Here is a 17,211-nt window from a genome sequence, read left to right as displayed (position 1 = left end):
TGTAACTTTTGGAAATGACTTTTTGTGGAGGCTAGGAGGAGAAAAAGATGCCAGAAAGGAGACAAAAGAAGAAATAGTTGGGTGAGAACAGATGTAGTACAGTTTCACAGAAATCTAGGGATGAGAGGGTCACAAGAAGGGAGAGGTAGTGACAATGTCATTGCCAATAGGAGCTCACTGGTGCTCTATGAGGAGAAAAAAAACACAAGGCAGGGAGGAAGCCCAATTGCAAGGGGTTAACCAACACTGTCAGGTGGAGCTTCTTCTTTGAAGAAATTTGATTGCGAAAGGAAGGAATTAGTATATCAAGGGATGTTAGAGCTCATGAATAATTGCTTTTAGGATCAGAGAGAAAGACACACATTTACAGACAGAGGTGAAGGAATCTGTGGGCCTGTAGGAGTTGACTGAAAGGTGAGATCATGACAGATTGGCAATATAAAGAGGAAATGGGATTTGTCCTGGACCTTCAAGGATAGGCAGTGAAAGGAAGAGGACAGGATACAGGCTGGCCAGCTGGCACCCTAAAATCTGGACTGTAATAAGATGATGTGAAAGTGGATTGTTCTCTGTGTTCTTTCAGATCTAGCAGCAGGTAGCCGAACACTTCAACACACTTCTAAAGTGGAAACAGTATCCTTATTTGACACACAATGTGGCAAGATGACTCAAGTATGGAGAAAGATAAATTGTTGCAATGAGGCTCTGAAATTGGTAGCCTATTCCTGCAGCAAATCTCACAGGGTGGCTGGACCCTTGTTCATGATTCACACAGAGCACAAACCATGCCACAGGTCCCTAACTCAATTTTCCACATGCTTAATATCCATACAGTCCTTAACTTGGGAAGAAAACCCTTCCCAAAGCACTGGAATTGCAGATGGAAGGCCTAAGTTCAGAGGAAGTAGGTTGAACTTTGGCTCCAAAGTGTACTGGTGTGGTGACCCTGGATAAGGGTCCTTGACTCACTTTCTTCAACCAGTATTGCTAAAGGTAGTTTTTAAACCAGCAAGGTCAGGTTAGGCTATGCCACTTCTTTTGGCGATCTTGCCTGTCTTTGCTTGCTGGCAGAAGCAGGCAGCAGGGAAAGCAAACACACTGAAAAGACACTACTCCTGTGGCTGCCTTCTTTGTGCATTTCTGCATGTTGCCCACTGTGCCATACAATCTGCCCACAGATGCCTCAACTGTACTCAACAGACTGACCCTTGTTTTAATGTCTTTTCCTTGAAGAGTGTCATTGTTGAGAATGGGAACTCTATAGAGCCAGACTGCTTGGGCTCAAATCCCAGCTCTACCACTTACCAGCTGTTTGATCTTGAACAATTTGCTTAAATGCTCAGCACCTCAGTTCCGTCATCTGTAAGATGGGAATGACAAAAGTATCTAGCTCACATGGTAACTATGAAGATAGAATAAGATGGTTCATGCTAACTGCCTGTATAACAGTCTGGCATCTGGTAAGCACTCAAATATTGCTTAGGATTTAAGAGATATTATTTAAGTCTCCCCCCCACTGTTTCCTTACCCCCACACCACTACTTCAAGAGTACTTTTGAGAACAAGTCCTTGGCTTTTAGGTCTAGCCTTAAAAGAAATCAGACTTCTGCTAAATATAGGGCAACCATATCGTCCAAACTGGGACACTTTTAAGAGTGACAAAGAGTGCTATTAATAATTATGCCACGACAACAGGCATGCATGGAGACTTTCCTGGGCAAACCAAGACCTAAGGTCACTCAAGTTTAATAGGAAACAAAGACTAAATGTGGAAAACACTGTATTTATCTCCACTGCATTAGTGTAGGTATTAGGTATTGAGTAAGTGCAAAGGGAGGCAGTAGAGGTTTTGTGAGCCATGGGTAAGAACGACAACGTTTGCCCCACCAGTTGTGTAAAATTCCTACAGTGTAGTGAAACCTAATTAGTGAGGATGGGATTGGAGACTGGTTCATCCTTACTGAATAAACCCTCTCTTGTTACACGATGGTTAATGAGTAGTATAAACAGGATTCTGCCAAATATTTATAATACTTAGGAGAACAAATTGTTGTTAAGTACCTTCCGGTAGTACAGAAGCCCCATTTGCACACAATTGTAACACTGAGTAAAAATCTTATTCATTCATCAGTACAGGTCCCCTAAAGATGTCAATAAGCCCATTTTAGTTTAATGAGCCTAGTTTGAGTGGGTATGTATTTGAAAGATAAAACTGTGTTTCTTTACTTATATTATCTAACATATTATAGAATATATATGATTTCTATATTAAGATAATTCTACTTTGACCCAATTAATGAGGTTTGACTGTACTGTATAATTAAACAGAGTATGTAAAATAGAGCCACAAAATAAACCCCAGTCACAAAAACACACATAAAGTTTTGAACACTGGCATCAGACATGATTTAATTGGACATTCCAATTTTTAATTCTAATTTCAAAACAGAAGTGCTTAAAAAAAAGTCCAAAGTTTCTTTTAGTATCACATGCTTACAAAGAATTAAATGCAGATCAAGTTTTCTAAAAAGTTGCTTTAAATGTGAAATACCACTGGATGGAGAGCATAGTGATAGGCAATTTAGTAAACCCAGAGAAACGCAGCAGTCAGTGTCAGTTCAGTCAAATTAACATGGCAGAGAGCAGAGGTTTTCACCTGTGCCACTCCAGATGTACTTCCTGTGGCTGGGGTATGCACGGCCAGTGAAAAGACAGTGTCAGAACAGGTCATAAATTATCTTTATAAAGTGACCAGAAAATCATGTAATCAGAAAGCTACTTACTGTGTGTTTCCATTTGCTCTGAGAGACATTCTATTCTAAAAAGGTTGGCTATCCTCTCTCATTTCCACTCTGTTTTCTATCACCCTACTTACTGTGCTCACTTACTCATGCACTCAAAAGACTGTCATGGGTTCTGTAAGAACCGTTTAGAGAGATCCCTAGCCCCAGCCCCATTCTTGGAGAAAAATCTGAAAAATCTGAGAGAAAGGAAAGGACAGAAGTAGGAAGTTACCTGAGTGCAAACAGGTAAATTAGCAGACTCTTTACACATAAACAAGGAGAAGGAAAGTGCTATGGACTGAATATTTGTACCCCTCTGAAATTCACATTGGGGATTCAGCCTTAATCCCCAAGGTGATGGGATTTGGAGGTGGGGGCCTTTGGAAAGTAATCAGGATTAGATGAAGTCATAACGGAAGAATTCCCATAACAAAATTAGTATCCTTATGAAGAGTCTAGAGTACCCTCCGTCCCCCTTTTCTCTGCCATCTGAAGACACAGCAAGAAGGTGGCCATCTGCAAACCAGGAAGAGGGTCCTCCCTGGACACTGAGTCTGCAGGAACCCCAATCTTGGGCCTCTAAGCTTCCAGAAATGTGAGAAATAAATGTTTGTTATTTAAGCCGCCCAGTCTACAGTATTTTGTTACAGCAGTCTCAATTAAGAAAGTTAGGAGAAACATTCTTCAAATGAGTTTACCTAAACATGGGACTAGGGAAAAGGACTTAAGGATTCCTCCATTACTCTTGGTGTGTCAGCCTGGGGGCTACGGTCACCACCATCCATATAACACATATTTACATAGGCTGCCAAATGTAGATACAGCTAGATATACAGACACATTGAAACTACTTACATTCAGAAAAATTCCCGTGTATGCTTAGACACACACACGAATGCAGTTATTTATAAGAAACAGATATATGCCAACAGATATCAAAATACACATAGATATGAACACTAGAATCAGGGAGTGAAGATGTAAGTGAAAGAGTTTAAGAACCGATGGGAGGACAGGGAGTTGGTGGTGGATGGGGGGTTGGATGCTGTAAAAAGTCAGTAGGCGAGTGAGACAGGTAAGGATCACCAAGGAAGGACTGCTTGTGAAGGCAGCTATAGACTTGACTGCTGGATTCCTGTTTGCCAAAGACAGAGACTTCAATTATTCTGCATGTTGTGTGTTGGCCCACTCTTCTGAGGCAAAAGTTGGTGCACAAGGCTCTCTTCAGGGTACTAACTTACCTCTGATTCCCTCTCTGTTCCCTAGGTGTAAGACACTATTGCAGGCATCTCTTTTCCCTTCCTTTTTGGAACTGGGATCCTGGCTCCTGGGTTTTTCTGCATTTTCTGCTACAGATACGTCTCTGAGCACCAGCAATCTTCAGAAAAGGTGATTTCAATTGCTAATATCAAAATTCTTAAATACAGACACTGCACTTGCATTTTTTGATATTTCACCAAAGGGAGAGTAGAAATTATGTATGCAGATACAGAGAAGGCAAGAACAGGGACAGTAATTCTATACAGAAAGGCGTTTGTCACTCAGTGTGAGGCAACATGTGAGTAATGAAGAAAACCATGATCTGGTACTCTCCTTTCCCAAGAAAAGGCACTTAGAATAGATATTTCCAATTTGTGGTAGTATAAAATCCAACACTTTAGGGTTTCCCCACTTGAAACAATGTCCCAAAGCACCCACCACTCATTCACACAATGAAACTACACATAAGAAAAATTTCCAAACTTCAGTCATAAGTTATTATTAATACCTACTCTGCAAACAGTAGTTAGGAAACTAAATTTGTAACAGATCTGGAGGATAAAAACACATGCAAACTTCCATGAACCATGAAAGAATTAAGGCCTACTACAGAGTGCCTGGGCGGGCATATTCCTCCAGGCAGAGGTTCACTTCGAAAGCAGTTAGTGGATCAGAAAAGTTCATTCTTCTTGGGTGGGATGGGATGGAAAGGGGCAGGGTAGGAGTGATCAGGCCAACACATTTCAGTCCCATGCATGATCAACCGAGGCAGGAACCAGCTGTCAAAAGGCTCCCTGCAGCCAGGGCCCAGAGGCCTCACTGCATGGCACAGATGCTGTGAGGCAGGAACTCCTGTACGTAGGTGGCAGCTGCCTTGGAGAGGTAGGTCATGGTGCCAAACCTGCCACTGGGCGCACTGTCATACAGAAGAGTACAGATGCCAGACGCAGGATCCTTGGCCAACATGGTATCATCTGCCCCGAGGGTTTTCTGTTTGGTTTTTAAGGGTAGGAGAACACAGGGGAAAGGAAAAATTACTAATCTTACTAGTTAAAGTCCTCATTGGGATTACTCAGAGCCTCCTCCCCATCACCAGCTAGTTGAATCTTAGGCTGTTTTGGTAGGAAGGGATCGGTTATGCACAAAATGTTGAATGTGAGTTTCTATATGTACATTTTTCCCTAGATACCCACATCCTACGACATTATTTTTTTAATTAAAACATTTTTAATGTTTATTTTTGAGAGAGAGAGAGACAGAGAAAGAGAGGGAGAGAGAGAGGCAGAGAGAGAGTGGGGGCAGAGGATCCAAAGCAGGCCCCAGGCTCTGAGCTGACAGCACAGCCCGGTGCGAGACTCAAACCCACAAACCATGAGATCATGACCTGAGCTGAACCGACTGAGCCACTCAGGTGCCCTCATGATGACATTACTTTTAAAATATTAATTGTTCAGAATTTTGAAAGTTAAATATAACAGTTAATTAAACAAGTTGTACCTGTTAAGAGTCAAATGTTAATACTTACAAATCACCCCAGAGGGACTTGGGTCCTAATCTTTCCAGTACTACTGATTTCAGCACATATTATTTTATCTTGCTTTTGATGATTATTTCTTTCTAAGTAGACTTAGTTCAAATAGACTGTACACTTTCCAAGCTAGAGTCTATGCCTAAAAGGGATCATATTGTCTGATACACAGACTAACAGCAATCCAGAATATTTAAAATTAGGACTGTCCTGGGTACTTCTGATTTTTTTTCGCATTTTTCCACAGTGCCTAGTAATAGAATGAAACACCTATTACATATTTTGGAGATTTTCCTATTGATGACAGGGCATGTACTTCACCTTAGTGTTTCTACTCTTAATCTAGGAAACATTTGGAAAGCTTTCAATAGTCTGCATTTTGTAAACATGGTTAATGTCCTGGAAGAAGATACATTAAGAAAAAGTTTTTAAATGTAGAATTAAAAGTTTCACTTTAATATTTTCCTATAGGTAAGTAGCTAACGCAAAAACAAAACAAAACCAAGCCAAAATTGAATCTTCTCTTTTCCTTAATAGCCCAAAAAGGATATGCTATCCAGTTGTCTCTTCTTAAGTCCTTATTGCTATAAAAAGCCATGTGATAAGAAGACTGAAATATGATGAAAAGCATAAAAGCCTCCTGAATTCCAGGCAACTTTACTATCTCACACAATCACAAAAACACTTGGTGAAAGACAGAGGCCGTCCCGCAGCCAACTTCTGCAAACAGAGCTCAGAGCCATTACAGAGGGGCCCAGAAAAGAGCTATGAGGAAGAGGGCACAAGAAAGTGACCTTGGCTTCACTAAGAGCTCTGAATGCAGTTAGGTTAGTGTCAGACATTCCCCTTTGAGAAAACAACAGGCTTGCCACTTGCCTACCTGTTCTTGAAGGAACAAGTCATTAGCAATATGCACTATCTTTTCCACAGCAATGATGCTTCCAATACTATGAATTTCAATATCTGCCATCATGGTGAGGACAAGGATGGCTTCAACCAGAAGCTGGCGGTACTCTGGCTGAGGTACACGGTTCAGGACAGATTCCACATGAACAGAGAATTTAATCTCGCCTGGAGTCATCTGTAATAGAGAAAAAGAAAATCAATTCCTAAGAGCCCGTCATCCAGGAGTTATCAATCACCTATTCTGAAAGGCAGGAAAAGCACTATAGCCAAAGTGCAGCTCAGTCTCCTTCAAAGTACCTGAGTGAGTAAATTGGTCTGATCTTTTTGGAATGCAGTCTAGCATTGCATAACAAGAGTGATAAAAGTGTCAATGCCCCTTAACTCACAATCCTATTTTTGAGAGTTTATCCGAAGTTAATAATTCAAGTGAGGGAAAAAGCCCTATGTGCAAGAGTGTTTACAGCATTAGTCACAAATGTAAAACTAAAAGTAATCTAAACATGGGAATGGTCATGTAAATAAATGGCATATTATGGTACAGCAACTTCATGGGTTTTTATAGAGTCATTTAAAAGAATAAATATGATGACTGTATATACAGGAAAAATCTAAGTAGAACTTAAAACTGTATGTACAGGATGACTAGAATTATGTAAAACATTTATATACTGTTAGATTAAAATGGGCATGAAGAAATACAAAGTTATTTTAGGGTGAAGAGCAGTGAGGAATAATTTTTGGCAAAATTGTATTGAGTATATAATGGACCTTGTATATAATGGACCCAAATATATATATTTGGACCCTAAAGACCAGGGTTCAAGTCCTGTCTTTGTTAGTTACTAGTTCTAGGACCCTGAACAATTCATTTCCCTAAATTTGTTTCCTTATTTGTCAGTCGGAAACTACAATCCCTTCCTTAGCTGTCTCACATACCTGTTTTTTAAAAATTTTTAAAAAATGTTTATCTTTATTTTTGAGACAGAGAGAGACAGAGCATGAGCGGGGGAGAGGCAGAGAGAGAGGGAGACACAGAATCAGAAGCAGGCTCCAGGCTCTGAGCTGTCAGCACAGAGCCCAACATGGGCTTGAACTCGTCCACTGCGAGATCATGACCCGAGCTGAAGTCAGACGCTCAACCGACTGAGCCACCCAGGTGCTCCTCACATACCTGTTTTAAAGATCAAATTAAAGAATGTGTAAAGGTACTCTGAAGATTCTTAAAGGTACCATGTATTATTATTAATTATATTAACATTTCAATCTTGCTTAAAAGCAGAGAAAGGACAGAGAGGGCACAGTGTTCTTTATTAGAGAAGAGGCCTAGAGGCAAGAGTGAAGCTCTGAGGCATAGCATTAGCTTTCTGCACTCGCCCCTCCAGCCATTGCCTACAACAACTCCAGTGTTTTTGAGAATGCTCTACCATCCAATCTTACTATTCCTAATTTGCTAATTCTAGTTCCTTTGTTGGCTTTGTATAAAAGTTATTTCTTTAGAATACCTATGTGATTGGGCAAAAAGGGAAATATAAAAGCACCCAATAATACATGTCTGTGGTTCATGGCATTATTTTCCAACCATGGTTATATATCAGACTCATTCTAAGGATTGTTTGCTTGTTTGTTTATTTGAGAGAGAGAGAGAGAGAGAGAGAGAGAGAGAGAGAGAGAGAAGGGCAGAGAAGGAGAGAGAATCTCTTCATGTTGGAGTCAGATGCAGGGCTCAATCCCACAACCTGATGATGACCTGAACCAAAATCAAGAGTTGGACGCTCAACTGACTGAGCCACTCAGGTGCCCCAAGGATTTTTTTTTAGAGTACAGATGCTCAGGTTCCATCCCTGGAGATTTTAATTCACTAAATTGGAGATGGGAGCTCAGGTTGCTATGACATATGGTTAGAGCTGAGGACCACTAGTTCATAATATAATAGTCTACAAGCATCCTACAAGAGAAAGGTGGGGATGAAAAGGATGGGGACATGAGAGGTCATCCATTTCTAGATTTCTATCTTGTCTGCCCTCTCTAACTGGCAATACTCACATAAACCAGCCTAACTTAACCATCAAAAGGGGGCTGTCCTTATATAATTAATGTAATACATAATTACTCTCTAATGTTCCCATTCTATTTCTTTTCCTATTCTGTTTTTAAAAAATATTCTCTCCTTTCCTCAACTGCACTTCATGTTTAGTTGACCTAGAGTCATAGAACTGTTATGTTGAAAAATGATCACTGAAATACTTTAGTGACATAAACCATCAATCACATAAATGTGAAAGACACAGAATCTCACCTCTCTAGTGGTTGAAGAAGGAAGAACAAAACCTTCTACAGAGAGTCCATGACACTGCAAAAGAGCAAAAACATGTTGTCACCAAGGATATGCTGATAAATGGGAGCCTGTAAGGAGACACTTAGTATTTCTTTTTTTTTTAATTTTTATTTTTTAACGTTTATTTATTTTTGAGACAGAGAGAGACAGAGCATGAACGGGGGAGGGTCAGAGAGAGGGAGACACAGAATCCGAAACAGGCTCCAGGCTCTGAGCTGTCAGCACAGAGCCCGACACGGGGCTCGAACTCACGGACCGCGAGATCATGACCCGAGCCGAAGTCAGCCGCTTAACCGACTGAGCCACCCAGGCACCCCGACACTTAGTATTTCTAAGTGCGCTTCATGGGGTAGATGCTGAACAATCACAGGCCAGTGAAAGGCCCTGCAACCCAAGTGTCCTTGACAAGGGCTTATGATTATTATGTGGCAAGAAGCAGGGCTGGGCTACAGTAGATGCAAGATTTACCCTCAATTTAAAGGAGTGGAAGTGATAGAGAAGGTCTACCTTCTGGGATAGACTAGTCCCAAAGATTCAGAGACTATCAGAAAAGATATCATGCTAGGTCCCAGACCCATCACAAATAGGCTTTCAGAAAGACTTTTAGGCTGAAGAATAAAAACCCTCAAAATACATACTTTTCAGACTTGTATAGTTACTACATTTTAAATTTTTTTTAATGTTTATTTATTTTTGAGAGACAGAGAGAGACAGGGCATGAGCAGGGGAGGAGCAGAGAGAGGGAGACACAGAATCAGAAGCAAGCTCCAGGCTCTGGGCTGTCAGCACAGAGCCCGACGTGGGGCTCAAACTCACGAACGAACTGTGAGATCATGACCTCAGCTGCAGTTGGACGCTTAACTGACTGAGCCACCCAGGCACCCAGCAGTTACTACATTTTCTAGTTAAGCATCCCCCGCCCCCGAACATCAGTGCTCTTGATGCCCTCACTCTGCTGTACTTTTACTACAATACTTGTCTTCTTTTAATTCTATATAATTTACTTATTATGTTTATTATTTATTGAATAGCAGAATCTAAGCTCCCATAAGGATAGACTGTTGTCTATTTTGTTCTTTGCTGTATCACCATGAGCACTTAGGACACTGCCTAGCGTACAGCAGATGCTCAGAAAATATAAATGAATGATATTTTATCTTCTCTCTTACAATCAACTCAATTATTAAAAAGCAATGGGCATTAAGGACTTGCCATTTTAGATGTTAAACAAATTAAAACAACATATATTAAGCCACAGACAAAGATTCCAATCCAGCAGGTTTACTGGCTCTGGTACCTGACACTTCCATCCCATGTTTCCTATGCCAAATAACAGTCTTAGTACGGAGAATTACCAGCCTGCAAACATATGTGCCAATGTGATGAGTATGTTACATTCATTCTAAAAGGAATGGAATTAAAAAAGAGGGCATTTGTTTGTCCTCTTATATTAGGATTCCAAGTCCATGTTTTGATTCTGCCATAAAATACTCAATCTTCCTGGTCATATTTAAATGTTCCTGTTCTTGTATTTGCAAGACCTTGTGGTTCTATACCTTTATCATAATACATTTCAGCTTTACATTATAGCTGCAATTTAAGAAGATAACTATGGATTAAACTTCTTGATGATAAAAACAGATACATTCCATGGTATCTGGGGTAGAACAGCACCCACTACATGTCTGTGAAATCAAATTTCCATAACCCAGGCATAGCTGTAGAGATAAAATATCTGTCTGTGACCAGGGTGCTAGAGAAGTTAGATGGAGAGTTTTAATAATATTCTCTGAAAAGAAGATTGCCAGAGCTACTAGTCTGAGGAAACAACTTTTACCTTTCCAAAAGATCACCTGTTTTGGTCCCTGGAAGAACATCATTGTGCTAAGGGGAGAAACATAACTAAGGTTTTGAAGCCCTGAATGAAATCTTCTTCAGGTCCTTGCTAAGGGCAATGAAGCAGAAAGTACCACCTAAGAGACTATAAATGAGACCTATGAATGAGTACCATGGTCTTCCTGGCCCTCTAAATCTGTCACAATCATACTGGTGTGATGTCCTCTTAAATGTCTTTGGCAAGCTAGGCCTTTGAAAGAAAAACAAAAATTGGTCACACCAACAAAGGCTTTGGGTCATTAAAATCATTATAATCTTGCATCTATTTAGTAGTTTTCATCCAAGAAAAAATAGAACAGCTTCTTACACTAACTCCTCAGACACCGCAGCAGTTTTACTCTATTGTCAGCACATTACTACAAATAACATTTCCACTCTACAATAGCTACAAAGAAAGCAGGCTCTTTATCACCAGATTTTATAAGCAGCAAATGTATCACAAAGTCCAACAATGTTCAAGTATGAGCAAAAGTAGAGAAGTGATGATTTTTGAAATCTAATTTATAAAAAATACCTTAGTGTCAATAATAGAAAGAGACTAAATCATAAATAATACCAAAATAATAAATCAACTTCTTTGATTAGGTCTTCTAGGTTTTGTCCATATGAACATATGACATTTATATAATTGTAGTGATGTCACAGTCAAGTCATATCTCAGCCAAGGAGACTGAGGATATCAAGTGGGAAAATAAAGATACATCTACAATGTGTTATGCTTACCTTCTGTAAAACTTTCCATACTTTTTGATAAAATCCAATTGGCACTCTGTTCAGTGCTCCATCTAGCCTTCTTCGGCGTTGCCACTGACCTTGACGATTATCTTTAGATGTCTGTTGACCTCTAGGAAAGGACCCACTACTTGGAGTCACAGATGCTCCAGGTGACTTGGGAGAAGAGGAGAGGAAAGAACATAAATCAAAAGTTATCTCTGTTCTTCTGATAAAGTATTATAGCATAGTGAATAATAAACACTGTCAGTAGAATTAGAAACCACATATTAAGTGTAACACCCAAGATAAAGAGGTTAGAGTAAAGCTAGTAGACTTATGAGTAGCTAGCAACAATGTAAACCTTTGTAAATCTAGATCCTTTTAGAAAGCACTCTAGTGATACTTAAATAGTGCCATACAAATACTGATGACCTGGGAGTTTCTTAGCTGTCTCTTTCCTTGGTTATCTCTGTTAAAATTCCAGCTGGTCTATGGCTTAGTTTGTTGCTTTCATGGCCTATAATACAAGCCTCAATCAAATTAAAAGAATTGAAATCAGATAAAGCATGTTCTCTGACTACAATGAAATTAAATTAGAAATAAAAAACAGAAGGAAATTTAGGAAATTTACAAATATGTGGAAATTAAACAATATGCCTCTAAATAACTGGTGGTTTAAGAAAGAGATCACAAGGAAAATTAGAAAACACTCTGAGATAAAGGAAAATGAAAATACAACATGCCAAAACTTATGGGACGCAGCTGAAAGTGCTTTAAAGAGAAATTTATGTCATAGATGCTCATATTAAAAAAGAAGAAATATCTCAAATTGATAGCCAAACAATGAAAAAAACCTTCAGACAATGAAAAAAACAAGAGCAAGCTAAGCCAAAAGCAAGAAGGAAGAAAATAATAAACAGTGCAGGAGAAAGAAATAGAGAATAGAAAAGCAACAGAGAAAAGCAATGAAACTAAAATTTGTTTCTTTGACAGTAAATATAAACTAAATTGACAAATCTTTAGCTCCCCCTCAAAAAGTTAAGACTGAATGTATTAAAATCAGGACAGAAAGAGGGAACATCACCTCTGACTTTAAAGAAACAAAAAGGACTCTAAGGATGTACCATCAGCAGCCATATGTCAACAAATTACATAACTTAGATGAAATGGACAAATTCCTAGAAAGACATAAACTATCCAACCTGACTCAAGAAGAAACAGAAAGTCTGAATAGATCTATAATAGAGATCAAATTAGTAATTATAAAACTTCCCACAAAGAAAAACTCAGGCACAGATGGCTTCACTGGTTAATTCTATCAAACATTTAAAGATTAATTATCAGTTCCTAACAAACTCTCCCCAAAAAAGAGAAGGAACTTTCCAACTCATTTTGAGGCCAGTATTACCCTTATTCCAAAATCAAAGACATCACAGGAAAACTACAGATCAATATCCCTTCTGAATATAGATACAAAAATCAACAAAATACTAGCAAACCAAATTCAGCAACATAGAAAAGAATTATGCACCATGATGAAATAGAATTTACTACAGAAATTCAAGGTTTCACATCTAGACATCAATTAATGTAATACACCACATCAGGAGAATAAAGGATAAACACCACATCATCCTAATAGATGCAGAAAAAGCATTCAATAAAATCTAACACTCCTTCATGATAAAGACACTCAACAAACTAGAGACAGATGGGAACTTCATCAATCTAATAAAGTACATCTACAAAACCCCACAGCTGGCATCATAACAAATGGTCAAAGACTGAATGTTTTTCCTCTTAAGTTTAGAGGATAGTTTAGAATAACACAAAGATGTTTTTACTCTTGCTACTTCTAATCAGCATTGCACTAGAGGTTCTAGTCAGTGCTATTAAGCAAGAAAAGAAATAAAAGACATCCAGAGTGAAAGGAAAAAGTAAAACTACATCTGCAAATGACATAATCTTATATATAAGGAATTGTAAATTTGTACAATATAAGATCAATATAAAATTTGTACAATATAAGATCAATATAAAAATTGTACAATATAAGATCAATATAAAAATCACTTGTAATTTCTAAACACTAGCAATCAACAATCTGCAAATGAAATTAAGAAAAAACTTTCATTTAAAATAGCATCTGAAAGAATAAAATACTTAGGAATAAATTTAACAAAAGAAGTATAAAACATATACTCTGAAAACTACCATACATTTTGAAAGAAATTAAAAACCTAAATAAATGGAAAGAAATCCCATGTTCATCGATCAGAAGACTTAACATTGTTAAGGTGGCAATACCCTTTAAATTTATCTACAGATTGAAATTTATCTATAGTCTTCATCATAATCCTAACTAGGTTCTTTGCAGAAATTGACAAGTTTATCCTAACACTCACATGGAAATTAAAGGGACCCATGATAGCTAATACAACCTTAAAAAACAAAAAAAACAAAAAACAACAAACAACAAACAAACAACAAAAAAGTTGGAGTTGCCTTAATGTCTTCAGTTTAAGAAATCTGAAGTCAGAGGCCATTACATTGGTTTAAACCAAGGAAATCTAATCGGAAATCAGTCTTCCTAAAATGTAAACTTCATGATGGCAAGGACCATATCTGTTCTGTTGTTTATTGTATTTCCAGTGCCTGGTACAAAATTGGCACTCAATAAATATTTACTAAGTACATTACTAATCAGAATAACAGCCAATCCAGTGGCTTTCAAACTTAAAAGTACATCAGAATCACCTGGAAAGCTTATTAAAACACAGATTGCTGGGCCTTACCCAAGCCTCTCTGATTCAGTAGGCCTAGGGTGGGGACCAAGATTTTACATTTCTAAGAAGCTCCCAGGGGATGCTGATACCATCTAGTACAGTGCCTGGCACCTAGTATACATGCAATTAATTATATTAGTTGAAAGAATAAATGCATAAACAGACACTTAAGTACTTATTAAATTGAATTTTGTTTTCTCTGAAATGGAAAAGAGGCTAGAGCTGAACCCCCTTTGATACCCCTTGTAGGAAAACGAATGGAAAGATTTTACCCCCATACATGAAGTTGATTTATAGTTATTTTAGTTCTTGATTCATTTTGGTTTTCTTTTCAGTCAGTATATGTCATGACTTATATAACAGCATATTCAAAGTACTTGTGAATGGTATATAACAGCAGTTACCAGAAAAGATGGTGATGTCAAATCTATACCCAAGGGATGACCACCATTGGACTATAAAAAAAATTAGAAAATAAGATTTTAGAAGAGATGAGGCAAGGCAAACATTATTTGTGTTTAAAAACATATTAGTAGAGTAAAATTACAGACTATTCAAGTAACTAGCCAGCATGTTATTATTTAAAAAGCTGATGAAATAGCCTTACTCCAGAAGCTATGGTAAAAGGTAAAGAAAAACTGCCTTTAAAAATATTTTTTCCCATGATCAGAAAAAAGGGCATTGGTGAGTGGTAGAGAAAAGGGTTTAGAACAATACAAAATACCAGACAGGCAAGTAAGGATGGAAATCAATAATTAGAAATTAGAAAGTAATGAAAATTTAGGTCTCTCAATCCTTGACATTATAGTCCTAATGATTTTGCCTTTCTTGAATTCCTATAGGTAGTGGATGTGTAAAAAGGAATTAAATGATATAGCTGGATAGGTCAAGTCCTTAATATCGTACTAATCTAGCTGGGAACACGGGCTTCAAGTTCTAAATATATAATGAACTTGTAAGTAATACTGTGTGCCTATAAACAACTATAAAAAAATATTTAGCCAATCACTCTCAGCCAAAACAAGGACTGTTTACCAACAACATCAGTTTAACTCCTCAGTATGAAACATAGTTCTTTCACCTTTCAGATAGGAAAATGTTCAGGTTATCCAAATTATCTGTGAAAAAACCTGTAGTAGTTAACAGTTTCCTATTAGTCCATTCAGTTCTTACCCTTGCATAATATGAATCTGAAAAGTTTCCTTCAAATTAAACTTCAAGCATTGGCTCATTCTTGTCCTAAATGGTTCTGACTCCCATAAAACCTCCAACAAAAAATTTCCATTTTGTCTCTCCTCTTCTGGATGTGCTTTAGTACTGCAAGCTACCATAAGTCAGGAGGAGTAGTTTTAAGATTTTCATAAAAAGTGCTACTAGGGGAGACCAAATCAGTACCTTCTCAATTTGGAGACTCTGAAAATCACATGATTTCCCAGAGTTTTGAATAAAGCTATGGAAGTTTGTGTTAAGTATTTCTTTGTAGAGCATAATAATTCATCTATTCTCAGCTGCAAGGAAAATGAGTAAGAGGCTACAGTATGATGTCTGATAATTCCCATCAGCTCCCCGAATGATTTCAATGTTTTACCTCTATGTATCCACAACACCTTTTGTATACCTCTCTCATGACAATGATAAAAATCTAATTTGGGGGAAATACCTGAAACTAGATTTTTTTTTTTAAATTTTAGGGAGAGAGGGAGAGAAAGAGAGTGAGCAGGAGAGAGGGGCAGAGGGGGAGAGAGAGAATCTTAAGCAGGCTCCATGCTGAGCATGGAGCCTGACATGGGGCTTGATCCCTTGACCTGAGCAGAAACCAAGAGGAGGACGCTCAAGTGACTGAGCCACCCAGGAGCCCCAAGAAACTAGATTTTTAAAAAGGCCCTCATCCAATCTGGTGTTCTCTCTAGTACCTGTTCTTAAACGTAAGGAAATGGAGTCTAGTTGCATAGAGAAAATTAATTCCAAAATTACATGTTAATTCTAATAAGAGGAACTCAGGGTTTCAATTTCTTGCTAACAGAAACAAATTACTTTCCTCCTAAAATTAGCAAAACAGTTTGGTCCAGAAAAGGAAAGCTATCTATAAAATGAATGCTACAAAGGAGAATCAAGCTACTCTGTGGTTTGTTATCTTACTTGTAAAAAGGCCATGAGCTCATGCATGTTATATAGAACTAAAGGCAGGTTAAATTATGTTAAAGGATCCCTAGTTGTTTCACCTGACTCTCAGTTGAGATAGATAGTCTACGAAATTCCGCCTGAAAAATAAATGGCTCCAATTAAACACAGGATATGAAACAAAATACACAATCCCAACAAAGATCAATTCCAAAAGAATGTTCTTTAACATGACAATATCCCAGCTAATCTCCTGAGATATCCCAAGATGTCTTACCTGCTTTATCTCACTTTTTAACTGCATTATCCCAGTTCGTTCTGTTTTGGTTGCCCCGACAGCACCAATCTCATGGATGGAAATAGCAGGGCTGACATTTGAATCAGTGGGACGAACTACATAGCATGACAGATTAAACAGAGAGGATAATCAGGTTCAAATAATTTTGTCCACCATGCTTAGAAGACTTAGATATATGTCCTCCTTTTATGTTAATAATAATAATGAAAATAACCCACTATATAACCTTGCTATTCAAAGTGTGGTCCATACACCAGCAGCATCAGCGTCACCTAGGAGCTTGTTAGTAGAATCTTGGGTACAACTTCAAGCCTACTGAATCAGTCTGTACTTTTGCAAGTTCCCCACATGATCCTTATGCACAGTAAGGCTTGAGAAGCAGTGCTTTATGACTTTCTTTTACCATTCAAAGGCCTAGGACCCATCCAACTGAAATTACATGTTTATTTATCCTAAGCCTAAAAGTGGAGCAGGAAAGATAACCTTTTTCATTTGCTCTGTTTTAGGTACTTGGCACCAAACACCACTGCCAAACCACCAAGTGCCAAGTGGAGGATTAATTTGCAATAGACCTTAAGATGTAT

The 17,211-nt window shown here is 38.1% G+C and overlaps 1 protein-coding gene across 5 annotated transcripts in view; it reads right to left on the bottom strand.

Annotated features, from left to right (window-relative positions):
• Positions 1-2,407: 2,407 nt before the first annotated feature.
• Positions 2,408-17,211, bottom strand: part of PHKA1 (phosphorylase kinase regulatory subunit alpha 1) — a 171,045-nt gene continuing 156,241 nt past the window's right edge. For 2 of the 5 annotated variants that reach the window (XM_081793100.1, XM_081793103.1), the window contains 7 exons: positions 16,607-16,722; positions 16,431-16,469; positions 14,613-14,663; positions 11,432-11,596; positions 8,774-8,827; positions 6,452-6,652; positions 2,408-5,033 (listed from right to left, as the gene is read on the bottom strand). In XM_081793100.1, coding sequence (XP_081649226.1) covers positions 4,860-5,033; positions 6,452-6,652; positions 8,774-8,827; positions 11,432-11,596; positions 14,613-14,663; positions 16,431-16,469; positions 16,607-16,722 — 800 coding nt within the window. In that variant the 3' untranslated portion in view covers positions 2,408-4,859. The remainder of the gene's footprint in view (positions 5,034-6,451; positions 6,653-8,773; positions 8,828-11,431; positions 11,597-14,612; positions 14,664-16,430; positions 16,470-16,606; positions 16,723-17,211) is intronic. The other 3 variants (XM_081793102.1, XM_081793104.1, XM_081793101.1) reach the window with 2 other exon arrangements.

Source organism: Panthera onca, chromosome X (assembly GCF_046562875.1).
Source record: "Panthera onca isolate mPanOnc1 chromosome X, mPanOnc1 haplotype 2, whole genome shotgun sequence".
In the NCBI taxonomy this organism is placed as follows: Eukaryota; Metazoa; Chordata; class Mammalia; order Carnivora; family Felidae; genus Panthera; species Panthera onca.
Note: the sequence above shows the minus strand (reverse complement) of the source record. Positions and strands in the feature narration are given on the sequence as shown.